The sequence below is a fragment of the Monodelphis domestica genome, chromosome 3, assembly GCF_027887165.1.
Source record: "Monodelphis domestica isolate mMonDom1 chromosome 3, mMonDom1.pri, whole genome shotgun sequence".
Taxonomy (NCBI): Eukaryota; Metazoa; Chordata; class Mammalia; order Didelphimorphia; family Didelphidae; genus Monodelphis; species Monodelphis domestica.
In genome coordinates, this window is record NC_077229.1 from 237,330,970 (window position 1) to 237,343,837 (window position 12,868).

Here is a 12,868-nt window from a genome sequence, read left to right on the forward strand (position 1 = left end):
AGAAGTCCATTACATTCGATTGTAACACTGTATCGGTCTCTGTGTACAATGTTCTCCTGGTTCTGCTCCTTTCACTCTGCTTCAATTCCTGAAGGTCATTCCAGTTCACATGGAATTCCTCCACTTTATTATTCCTTTGAGCACAATAGTATTCCATCACCAACATATACCATAATTTGTTCAGCCATTCCCCAACTGAAGGGCATCCCCTCATTTTCCAATTTTTTTGCCACCACAAAGAGTGTAGCTATGAATATTCTTGTACATGTCTTTCCTTATTATCTCTTTGGGGTACAAACCCATCAATGCTATGGCTGGATCAAAGGGCAGACAGTCTTTTAGCACTCTTTGGGCATAGTTTCAAATTGTCCTCCAGAATTCTTGGAATAATTTGCAACTCCACCAGCAATGCATTAATGTCTCCCCTTTGCCACATCCCTTCCAACATTCATTATTCTCCTTGCTGTCATGTTAGCCAATCTGCTGTGTGTGAGGTGGTAACTCAGAGTTGTTTTGATTTGCATCTCTCTGATTATAAGAGATTCAGAACACTTTTTCATATGCACATTAATAGTTGAGATTTCTTTCATTGAAAATTGCCCATTCATGTCCCTTGCCCATTTATCAATTGGGGAATGGCTTGATATTTTTGTACAATTGGTTTATCTCTTTATAAATTTGAGTAATTAGGCCTTTGTCAGAGGTTTTTGTTATGAAGATTGTTTCCCAATTAGTTTCTTTCCTTCTAATTTTGGATGCATTAGTTTTGTTTGTACGAAACCTTTTTAATTTGATGCAATCAAAATCATTAATTTTACATTTTTTTTTCTAGCTCTTGCTTGGTTTTAAAGTCTTTCCTTTCCCAAGGATCTGACATGTATACTATTCTGTGTTCACCTAATTTGCTTATAGTTTCCTTCTTTATATTCAAGTCATTCACCCATTCTGAGTTTATCTTGGTGTAAGGTATGAGATGTTGATCCAAACCTAATCTCTCCCATACTGTCTTCCAATTTTCCCAGAAGTTTTTATCATATAGTGGGTTTTGGTCCCAAAATCTGGGGTCTTTGTGCTTATCATAGACTGTCTTGCTGAGGTCACTTACCCCAAGTCTATTCCACTGATCTTCCTTTCTGTCTCTTAGCCAGTATCATATTGTTTTGATGACCACGGCTTTATAGTATAGTTTGAGATCTGGGACTGCATTTGTTTTTCATTATTTCCCTGGATATCCTTGATCTTTTGTTCTTCCAAATTGTGGAAGAGGCATGATGAGAGAAATGTTGTGAAGGACAAGCCAAGATGCAAGACACTAAGCTGAGGACCTGTCTTGTCAATCAAGAGGAAGATTCTAAAATGGAATGTTCCCAGGGTGGCAGTTGAGCTGACGTGGGGGAGGGGACTGGGAGTGTGTCACTCTCTCTCTGGCAGTTGAGGCTGGCTGAAGACCCTGATTGTGCTGGGTTGTTTTGGGGGAGCTTTCTGATCAAGGGGAGACCCCTGCACTCTCTGAAATTTTGACTGACCAAGAGTTTGAGTTTTTCTGGCCACAGAGAGAAGAGAAGGAGAAACTTGGCTTTTGAGTTGGTTGTGTCTTTCTGAGAGTTTAAGCTGGCCAGGAGATGAGAGACATTGATGGTGTTGTAAAAGAAGAAAGAAGATCTTAGCTGTTGTCCTCCATTTATCTAACTGTTCCTCTTCTCTCCTTTGTTACTGGACTATTTTCATAACCCTCTCAAATTCCCCTTATAGATTAGGGAAACAGTCACCCTACTTTCCTCAGTTTCCCATCCTGTTATCCCAATAAACCCCTACTTGAAAAGGAGAAGAAAAGAAGATCTTTATAGTTCACTTAGGGGAAAGGGAAGAAGCCAAAGGCTTCAAGAAGAATTGGGAGGTGAAGGGGGGCAGGGAGCAGAGAGTTGGAGAAGGGAGGGAGTGAAAGGGAGGAGGAGGTTAGAAAGATAGTAGGGATCAGTAGGGATCAGTAGGCAAATACCAGAGCATTCCCCAGAGCAGTTCCCCTGTGTAGTAGTCCCCTTGTATGGCAGAATCAGGTTCCGCTATAGCAGCTGCTCTCTAGTCTCAAGCCAGAGTATTCAGTCATTGCAACAAGTAGAAGTGACACACGGATTTACACTTCTATCTCAAGTAGAAATAGTTTTCCTAAGTTTTCCTCTCTATTTCAATCAGTAGTATTTCCACTCAGTTTCCTACAGATTTACACTTCTATTTCAAAATGAACTTTGTTATTTTTTTTCTAATTCAGTAAAAAAGTTATTTTTTGGAAGTTCAATGGGTATGGCACTAAATAAGTAAATTAATTTGGGTAGGATTGTCATTTTTATTATATATTAGCTCGTCCTACCCATGGGCAATCAATGTTTTTTCCAATTGTTTGGATCTAGTTTTAATTGTGTTTTGTAGTTGTGTTCATATAGTTCAGTGGTTCTCAACCTTTCTAATGCCGTGACCCCGCAATATAGTTCCTCATGTTGCGGTGACCCCAAACCAAAAAATTATTTTGGTGGCTACTTCAAAACTGTAATTTTGCTACAGTTATGATTCAGAATGTAAATACCTGATCCGCATTATGTATTCTCAAAGATACAAATCAAACATAATTTAAACATAGTGATTAATCACAAAAACAATATTTAATTATATGTTGAGAAATATTAATCCAGTAGGAGGCAGCCTGAGCACTGGGGTAGGAGGTAAGTCCTGCCTGGGGAGGGGGTCCACAGACGCTGCCTTCTTCTTCCTGTCACCTCCCTCAAGCTCTAGCTGAGGCTTCACTTTGCTGGGGTTACTCGGCTCTGTTATCCACTCCAGGAGTTATCCGCTCCAGGACTCATTCTTAACCCCTCTGGAGTCAGCTCCTGAGTGCTCTCTCTGGGTCTCTGTTTGAGTCTGGTCTCCAGGCAACAGGGTAAATCCATAGCCGCTCATAGGGGAAGGGCTGCTGATAGATAACTAATATTAGTACAATGTGCGGGCAGAAGGGTCCCTGTTCTTTCCAAGATTTTGCTGTAAAGTAGTGTGATTTCTCAGTGGCTAAAGCCATCGGAAATATGTATTTTCCAATGGCTTTGGGTAACCTCTATGTTTTGATCTTTCGACCCCTACACATCATTGTGTGTCATGACACACAAATTGAGAACGGCTGATATAGTTCATGTGTTTGTCTTGGCAGATAGATTCCCAAGTATTTTATATTGTCTAGGGAGATTCTAAATGGAATTTCTCTTTCTAATTCTTGCTGCTGAAATATCTTGGAGATATATGGAAATGCTGATGACTTATTTGGGTTTATTTTGTATCCTGCGACTTTGCTAAAGTTGTTGATTATTTCAACTAGTTTTTTGATTGATTCTCTGGGGTTCTTTAAGTACACCACGATATCATCCTCAAAGAGTGATAGCTTGGTCTCCTCATTGCCAATTTTAATATGTTCAATTTCTTTTTCTTCTCTAATTGCTACAGCTAGTATTTCTAGTACAATGTTAAAAAATAGAGGTGATAATGGGCATCCTTGTTTTACTCCTGATCTTATTTGGAAGGCTTCTAGTTTGTCCCCATTGCAGATGATGTTTGCTGATGGTTTTAGATATGTACTGTTTATTATTTTTAGGAAAGGCCCTTCTATTCCTATACTTTCTAGTGTTTTCAATAGGAATGAGTGTTGTATTTTGTCAAAGGCTTTTTCTGTCTCTATTGAGATAATCATGTGATTTTTGTCAGTTTGCTTGTTAATATGATCAATTATTTGGCTTCAACCTTCCTATTTTTTGACCTCCATAGCTTTTGATATCTGGCCACCCTCTTCAACTTGAAACTCTTTCTAAGAATTGGTAACATGATTTTTTTCATGGTTCTCCTACCTGTCAGATCATTCCTAATTCTCCTTTGCTGGATCTTAATCCAGATCATGCTCACAATCCTTGCTTGTCCCACAGTATTCTCTTTGACCCTCTCCAATCTATAATATTTTGCTTGGTGATTTCATCAGCTCCCATGAATTCAGTTATCACCTCTATGCAGATGATTGTGAGATCTACTTATCCAGCCCTAACATTACTTCTTACTTACAGTTTTGCATCTCCAACTGCTCACTAGACATCTTGAACTGGATGATATGTAAACATCTTAAACTCAATATGTTCAAAACTGATCTCATTGTATTCCTGCAAACCTCTCTATCTTCCTTTAAAAAATTACTACAAAGTATACTATCATCCTCATATTCATTCTAGCTGAAAACCTAGATGTCATCTTCAATTCCTTATTCACTCCTCACTCACCCATATCTGATCTCTTTGCCTTGACGTATTGATTTTTTTTTACCTCAGAAACATCTCTCAAATACTCTCCATTCTTTCCTCTGAGTTGTCATTACCCTGACAACAGTCATAATTCAATACCTGGATTATTGTGATACACTGCTGGTTGTTCCTCCTATGCCCCAAATCTCTCTCCATTATCACTGACCCTTCACTCAGCTTCAGATTGATCTTCCTAAAGTGTAGATCTGAACACATTAACACTTTCTTCATTCAATAAATCCCAGTATCTCCCTATCACCTCTAAAATCAAATATAAAATTCTTTGTCATTTAAAGTCCTTCATCCCTTATTCCTTCAATAGCTTCCCACTTTTCTTATATCTTACCCTCTCTGTCACTCCAAATGTATTCTGTGATCCATTCAGATGGGGATCTTTGCTGTTCTTTGAATGACAGAGCATCTACTGTTTTCATTCATTTTCACTGGCTAAGCCCCATACATGAAATTCTCTCCCTCATTTCAATCTCCTGGCTTCCCTAAGGTACCAGCTAAATTCCCACCTTTTACAGGAATCCATTTTATATCCCTTTAAGTGCTAGAACTTTCCTTTTGTGATTATTTATGTTAGCCTGTACATATCTTGTTTATACATTGTTGTTTTCATGTTAATATTTGAAAACAGATTTTGTTTTTTTTTCCTTTGGTTTTGCCTCTCTTTGTATTTCCAGTGCCTAGTACAGTGCCTGGTTCATCCTTAACATTTAACAAATGCTTCTTGAATCAACTTGTTTGAGTTCTCTTGTATCTATCCTGGAACAAGCAGAGTAGCTAACTAAAATCTACTTGTATGCTCACTTCTGACAAAAATTGAGAAGAAATAAATTAGACTAACTCTCCATCATCATTTGTCCATGGGTTATAATCTTGGATAATTATCTAGGGCAGTAAAAAGTTATAAAAATTTTCCAATAAACATACAACTATACAAAAATCAAAAAGCAAAATTTGTTCATTGACCTTAGTGAGCTAATCTACTAGATCACCAGCCTCTTTAGAACTCTGTCCTCCTACTATTGACTATACTGAAGTTCAAATAGTAAACCTAAGAGAGTTTGTAATCTAGTTGAGACTGGAAAAATTAATATATAAATAATTCTACTATAAGTAAGAATATAATTAAGTGAATAAAAGAGTTAACAGTAATCTGAGAGGTGAAACAAAGGAGGGATCACCTAGTTAGACCATATCTAGAATATGTTATTCAATTTGATAGACCATATTTTAGGCAGGATATTGACAAACTGAAGACCATTCCAGTAGAAGACAAAGAGATAAAGGACTATGAATCAATGCTTAGTTTAGTGATCTGGGAACTCCATTTCCCTTTTCTGTGCTTTTGGTACTGGCTCTCTTCCATGTCTTAAATGCAATGCTCCTTTCCAGTACCCTGAGGAATTATTGGTTTTCTTTAGAACATAGCTCAAAGAATAACTTCTATATAAACGTTTTGCTGATTTATTCTCCACACTTCAATTCTAGCTGCTTCCATTGTACTTCCTCCCACCAATTACTTTGTATTCACCCTATATGTATTATGTTATTTTACTCTTTATATCCTCAGAGTTGAATATAATACCTGGCATATAACAAGCAGTTAATAAATTCATGACTGACTGATTGATTGATTTATATTCTGGAGAAAAGAAAATTTAGCTAAGGTGTGATAGCTGTCTTCAAAAATCTGAAAAATTTTCACATGGAAGAGGAAGGATTGTTTTGTTTGCCTGGAAAAAAATGAGTTAATGAGTTAGAGATTACTAGATTTAGTACTATATTTAGACTGATATGTGGAAACATTTCCTAATAATTAATATTGTTCCAATGTGTAATTGTCCATATTAGGAGATGATGTGTTTCCTATCACTATTTTCAAGTGAAAGCTATTGGAATAGTGCAGGTAAAAGTACCATAGTGAGCTGAAGTGAAATAGAGGACTTCTTGGGGTCTTTTCCAGTTCTGCAATTCCATTACCCTAATGGGTGGGATCACAATGGACTTCATGAAGTTTATTGCTGATCCTTTCAGAAAATAAAAGATCTCATTAATCAGACATAGGTGAGGTCCATTTGAAACCTAGGAGCAAAACTCATAAATGCACAGAGGCAAGAGAAAGCAGTGTAAGATTAGGTAATATTGAAAAGTTCAGTATAGAATAGAGAGAAGTGGTGTGAAATGAGGCAGGAAAGTTGGGTGAAACCTAATTGTGGAGGGCTTTAAGTCTCACAAAAAGGAGTTATTACTTTACTTTTGTAGACAATATTGATTTAATTTTTCTGTGCAAAAATGTGACTTGGCCAGTTTTATTTAATAAGAGGCTTACTTTGTGTGTAGGATGATTAGTTTGCCTTTAACTAGGGAAAGAATTAAAGCAGAGAGTAACAATTAGGAATCTTACATTATACTCAAATAAAGAGTAAAAGAAAGTATAACTAGGATAGGTGAGATGTAAAGGAATGGACAGATGAAAGTGATATTTTGTAGAAATAGCTAATTAGATTTTGTTGTTGAGTTGTCTTTTCGGGTGTGTCTGACTTTAGAATTTGTCTTGGCAAAGATACTCAAGCAGTTTAATATTTCCTTCTGTAGCTCATTTTGTAGTTGAGAAACTGAGTCAAATAAGGTTAAATGACTTGTTAATGGTCCCACAGCTAATAAATGTTTAAGACCAAATTTGAACTCAGGAAGAAGATTCTTCCTGATTTAAGGTCTGGCATTCTATTCACTTTGCCATTTAGGTGCTCTCAGCTTGTTAGATATCATGTTGGAATAAGCTGGTTCCATAACAAGTTACTTAACATTTACTTAAAAATCAACTGCATATGGGGTTAAGGGAGAAGAAAGGTAATAAAAAAGCTAATATTTATATAGTTTTTTTTTATGATATGCCAGCCACTATGCTAAGCACTTTATAATTATTATCTTATTTGACCCTAACAATAACCCTGAGAAATGCATGCTAGACAGATAGAGGTGGACAGAAGTTAAATGGCTTGTCCAAGGTTACATAGCTAATAAGTATTTAAGTCTGAATTTGAACTCAGGTCTTCCTAAGTCTAGGTCCCACAATCTATACATTGCACAACCTAGCTGACAATAATGTAAAAAAATTAGGTAGAATAATATCTCTGACATAGTGAGGCTATTTGAGAGAATTACTAACCATATTGTCTAGGGACACCACAGAAGACATATCTATTCAGTTCTTCCACCCTTATGCCCTTCCTTCTCCTTCCTCTGACCACCTTAAGGATGCTATAAACAGTGGACAAAAGATTCAAGGGATTCTCTGATCCCTATTCAATCATGATATAAATTTGTTTAATAGTTGACAGAGACATTCAATAAAGACTCTGCCTACCAAAGAAGAAAAGTAAAACAGGTTACTCAAAATGGCCTTTGGGGAGGGGAGTAATAAAGTGCCTTATAGGAGAACAGAAGAGGGCTCTTTTTACTTTTCTGCCCACCAAAAAGCTTAAAGGAATAACCCAAGCCCTGTATGTCTGAGTCTTTCCTACTACATCCTGATAGTGGCAGAGAAAGTCATATTTTCTGCATATCAAGTGCTATGCCATATCTGACAGGCAGATATTTTCTTTCTTTCTCTTTCTTTCTTTGTCTCTTTATTTGCTTCTTTGTTTCTTTGTTTCTTTGTTTCTCTCTCTCTTTCTTTCTTTCTTTCTTTCTTTCCTTATCTTAGAAGCAATTCTATGTATTGGTTCTAAGACAGAAGAGCAGTTAAGAAGTAGGCAGTGGGAGTTCCATGACTTTCCCAGGGTCACACAGCTAGGAAGTATCTCAGGCCAGATTTGAACCCAGTACTCCCTGTCTCCAGGTCTGGCTATCAATCCACTGAGTCGCCTAGCCATCCCCAGCAGATAAATGTTTGATCAATAAAGTCTCTGTTAACAACAGAAATTCCCATCCTTATTCCAGTCACATGACCTGCTGTTGCCTCATTTTATGAGACAGATTCTTGTGGCAAGAATGAAGTTGGGGAGTGACTAGCTAATTATACACCCCATTTAAAATAACTAAAAAGCAATGAGCCATAAGTCAATACTTATGATATTACCAATTATGGCTAAGCAGGCAGGTTCCTAACAGACTAATCCTATCATCAACAGAATACAAGAGGTTAGGAAGAGGAATCGTTCTGAGCACAGATTTCAAAACATATTCCTTTTATATGGAAGATATATTACTAGGCACTAGGCAGCCAAGAACATATAATGAGTTTAGTTATGTACATCTTGAACGTGAGGAACTATTGAGACATCTAGGTAGAGAGATCCAGTAAGTAGTTGCAAATGAAGGGCTGGAGCTTGAGGAAGATATCATGACTGTAGACACAGATTTAGGAATTAGCTAAATTGTGATATTAATGGAAGCCAAAGAGAGTAAAGAGGGGAGAGAAGAAGGGAAATGAGAGAAAAGAAGGAAAAGGAGACGGGCTTCAGCAGAGCAGAGGGACAGAGGCAGGGAGAAGAAAGGGGAAGAGAGAAGAATCAGTTAACAAGGATTTTTCAAGTACTTACAATGTACTAGGTATTATTATAAGATTCACAAATAAAAAGAAAGACAAATACATAGTACCTGTCCTTCAGGAGTTTATATTCTAATGGATCAGAGGAGAGGTGAAGAGGACAGGAGAAATAATTAGTGAGGGAAGAAGAGAAGAAGGGAGTGGAGAGGTGGAAAAAGAATGAGAAGAGCAAAGCTTAGGGTTTTTCCCTCTACCATTTGAGTTATGAGAAGGAAGAGAAGCTAATGAAAGGAACAAAGAAGGAATTGTCAGAGAAGAAAGAAAATTGTTAAGAAAGGTTACTGTCAAAGAACCCAAGTAAGTATCAAATAGAGATGATGAATTATTACAATTACTAAAGAAATTTTAAGTAAAATGAAGACCACATCAAGATCATTGAAATGATCTCTTAGGATGTCATTAGGAGATAATGGATGGAAGAGGAAACAAGGTAAGTCTGGATAATTTGGTTGAAATAAGACTCGTGTTTATAAGATGTTGATAAAATGGAAATGATAAACATAAGAGGGAAAGATTGATGGAGGAAAATTAAAAATTAAAAAAAAATTCTAGCTAATAAGAGCCAACAAATATTTCCTTATTTAGGTGGTAGCTAGATTTTAAATATTATACAACTTTGCATAAATTCTGATTTTCTAACCTGCCTAAAATTTACTTGATACTTATAATTTAGGGAGATGCTGGCAGCTCACATTATTTAAATTTCTTAATATTGTTAGAAATGATCAGAAGTAGTATTTGAATCCAGGTCTTCCTAACTCCAAGTCCAATACGTTATCCACCTAACACACTATCCAGTGTTGTCTGTCACAGCTTTAACAATGGAGAAGAGAGAAATTGAATTTTTATAACAAAAATGGTGATTTTAAAGGAAGTTTTATATCTGAGGCATTTGATTTTCATAGATATTTGTATGACTAAGGAGGAGCTATTGAGATCCCAAACTTTTTCTGCATACTTATAATAAATTTCTGTTCATTTTTTATTTATGAGTCAAAGAATATACATGAGTACATGTATAATATACAAGAAGCATTATATAAATATTAAGTGAGTTAATTTTTAGACCTAGAGATCTCAATGTCAGAAATTCTGTAATGACATATCAATATCACACTTCCTTTTCATAATCCAGGTTGACCAGTGTTTTCTAGTGCCTGCATTCCTAAACAGAATTAGCTTATTTTCTAACTTAAACATTTTGCTAAATTTAAATTTAAAAAAAAAGCAACAACAAATATTTTAGAGTATTCAATATAAGGTCTCTAGTATAGGCAATAGTGCTGTCCTTTTCTAAGGTGAAAAACTTTCTGCTTTCATTTTTCAAAATCAAACTTCTATAAAGTTATTTCAGTTCAGCCTCCAAAACAAGAAATAATTACCACATCTGAACATTTATGAAAAACGCATGTCAGATCATTTATCTCAATTTAACAATAAATTATCATTCATATCTCTTTTTCCCCTTTAGATCTAAGATGTGACTGGCATATCATTGAATATCACTGATAATTTTTTCTCCTCTTTCTTTTATGTTTTTAGCTCCATGTGAAGGCAATACATTTTTCTGTCATAGTAATATGTGTATAAATAACACATTGGTCTGCAATGGGCTCCAGAATTGTGTGTATCCTTGGGATGAAAATCACTGTAAAGGTAATATTCAGTGTTAAATCTCTGGAATCATTTATTCCCTTCTCATTGACAAAAGGAAATGTATCGCAAGCTTCTGAGCAACTTGAGTAATTTTCTAAAATAGATAATGTAACAGATCTTCTTGTAAACTACATGTTTTATTATGATGAGTGTTTGAGAGTATTTGCGTGCATCCATTCTTGTGCATGAGAATGTATATGTAGTTTGTGAGGATTTTATGTTGGCTTTGTTCCATTTCTGAAGTACTCTTTTCAGTAATGTGCATGGGAGCATATACACATATACATGTGAGGAAAGCACTTTTCCTTTAACAGAAACCTTAAGGCCAAGGACACATGGAATGAACCCTTTAATATAGCCCATTCTGGCTCAATTGTACCTGTGTGATTGTGAATCCACTGCTGCATCTGTCATTAATTTCAGTTTGATTTCACTGGGCATTGTGTATGTACACTAAAGATTGAATATCTCTGAGTAGTTGTTGGGGTGTCCAATGTGTCAGACTACTTAATTCAATGAGCAAACTATTTCTCTCCCCTTCCTAGGGACCTGGATGCCTGATTGCCCCCTATTCTTTGTGTGGGCACAGATTTGCCCCTGGAGCCAGGGAGCTTTGGTTGGTTCTTGAAAGTAGCATGTTTAAGCTTACTTGAAAGTGCCAGATGAACTGTTTTATCAGACTTCAACATTAAGCAATTTGCTGAGAATCAGAGGCCAGCAAAGAAAAGCAAGTTATAAACCTTTTCATGCTTAAAGCCTAGTATTGTGTATTAAGGTGCTTACTTACTCAGAATGGAAGCAGAAACCCTGAGCCACGGGAAGAACAGTAATGGCTGCAGGCAGTCAATGAGACACCCACATCTGACATGGACTCTTTTTAGGATGAAAATCACTGTGAATATGATTTGCAGTGTGGGTTGCAGTTATAATAAAGAGACACTCTTTGATCTATCACTTCAGAATAGGCATGTGTGTGAGTTCCTGATGAAGAGGAAGCATTTGCATTCCTATACTACTTCCAAGTTTACAGAGCACTTTCCCTAGAGCAGACCTGTGAGGGAGGCAGTATAAGTAGGACTATCAGAATACTGCAGGACAGGATATTGAACCTCCAGTAGGTTAAATGTCATCACCACTCAGACAGGAAAGTTCAAGCCAAGATTTGTACCCAGTACATTTTCCATTAAACTGTGTTTCCTCATAGTGTTTTTCATGCTCATTCAATCAGCCCACCTTTTTTGTTTGTTTGTTTTCATCTACTGTGGATATATTCCTATAAATGCTGAATAGACTTGATTTAGGAAGTAATCAAGAACTATGCAAACCGGATGGATTATGAAACACCATGTAACTCTGCTGAATCCTGCAAAGTCCTCTGAAAAGCTAGGGCAGAATGGTGGGAAAAAAAGAAATTCATGCACCTCAAAAAGGAGCCATATACTCAAAAGAATGTGATTTTTCATTCTCAAGTAACTGAAGCAGATGCAGTGGAAGCATTTTTCTCTTTTCAAGCAAAGTTTATTCTTTAAAGAAAGAAAGCTGCAGTCAAGTAGAAATATTTCTTGCCCATTGCCACAGAGGTCTACTGTCTGCTTGATTTTTCACAAACATATAATTAAGAGACTATGACAGGAAGAGTAGAGTTAGAGGTTCTTGGAAACCAAATTTTTATCACTTTAATTTTGGGTAACTGACTCTTTTCTAAATTGTTTACTTTAAGGGGTCTATGGACGAACATTCCCTTCCATTCAGGAGGAAAAAAATAAACAAACTAATGGGTTTTGTAATTTCCAAAGGTATCAAAGAACTGGATGGAGTCTAGAAGTGTCTATCCTAACTACAAATATAATATGAAAATTGGAAAAGTACAACATTACCCAAATACAGAAATACAGAAATATCCTAATGCAGGCTTCCAGTGAATCTGTCAAAATAAATACTCATTAAGCTTAGCATCCAATCATTAGGAATACACATTCCTTAACTCTTCTTTTCCATCTGCCTCCTCTTTCTTGTATTCCTCAGTTTCTTTTTTCTTGTCTCTTATTTTCCCCTTTCCTCTTCACTCTATTTCTTTCCTCAGAATATTCACACTTTTGAATCACATGTATTCTGACCCAAAAATGCAACATAGCATGATACAATGCAATATGATACAATAATAAAAGTTAAAAGCAATGAAGTTTGTTCTTGAAATCTTTGTACACTGTCCTATGCACTGGGGATTCAAAGACAAAATAAAGGAGAGGAAAAAGTGGTCTTTCCCTCAAGGTACTTACATTCTATTGATGAAATACAAAGAAAATATGTATATACATGATTC

At 36.2% G+C, this 12,868-nt stretch overlaps 1 protein-coding gene across 2 annotated transcripts in view; it reads left to right on the forward strand.

Annotated features, from left to right (window-relative positions):
* The window catches only part of NETO1 (neuropilin and tolloid like 1), a 251,045-nt gene that overhangs the window by 230,415 nt on the left and 7,762 nt on the right, over positions 1 to 12,868 (forward strand). For both annotated transcript variants that reach the window (XM_056823587.1, XM_056823586.1), the window contains one exon: positions 10,432 to 10,545. In XM_056823587.1, coding sequence (XP_056679565.1) covers positions 10,432 to 10,545 — 114 coding nt within the window. The remainder of the gene's footprint in view (positions 1 to 10,431; positions 10,546 to 12,868) is intronic.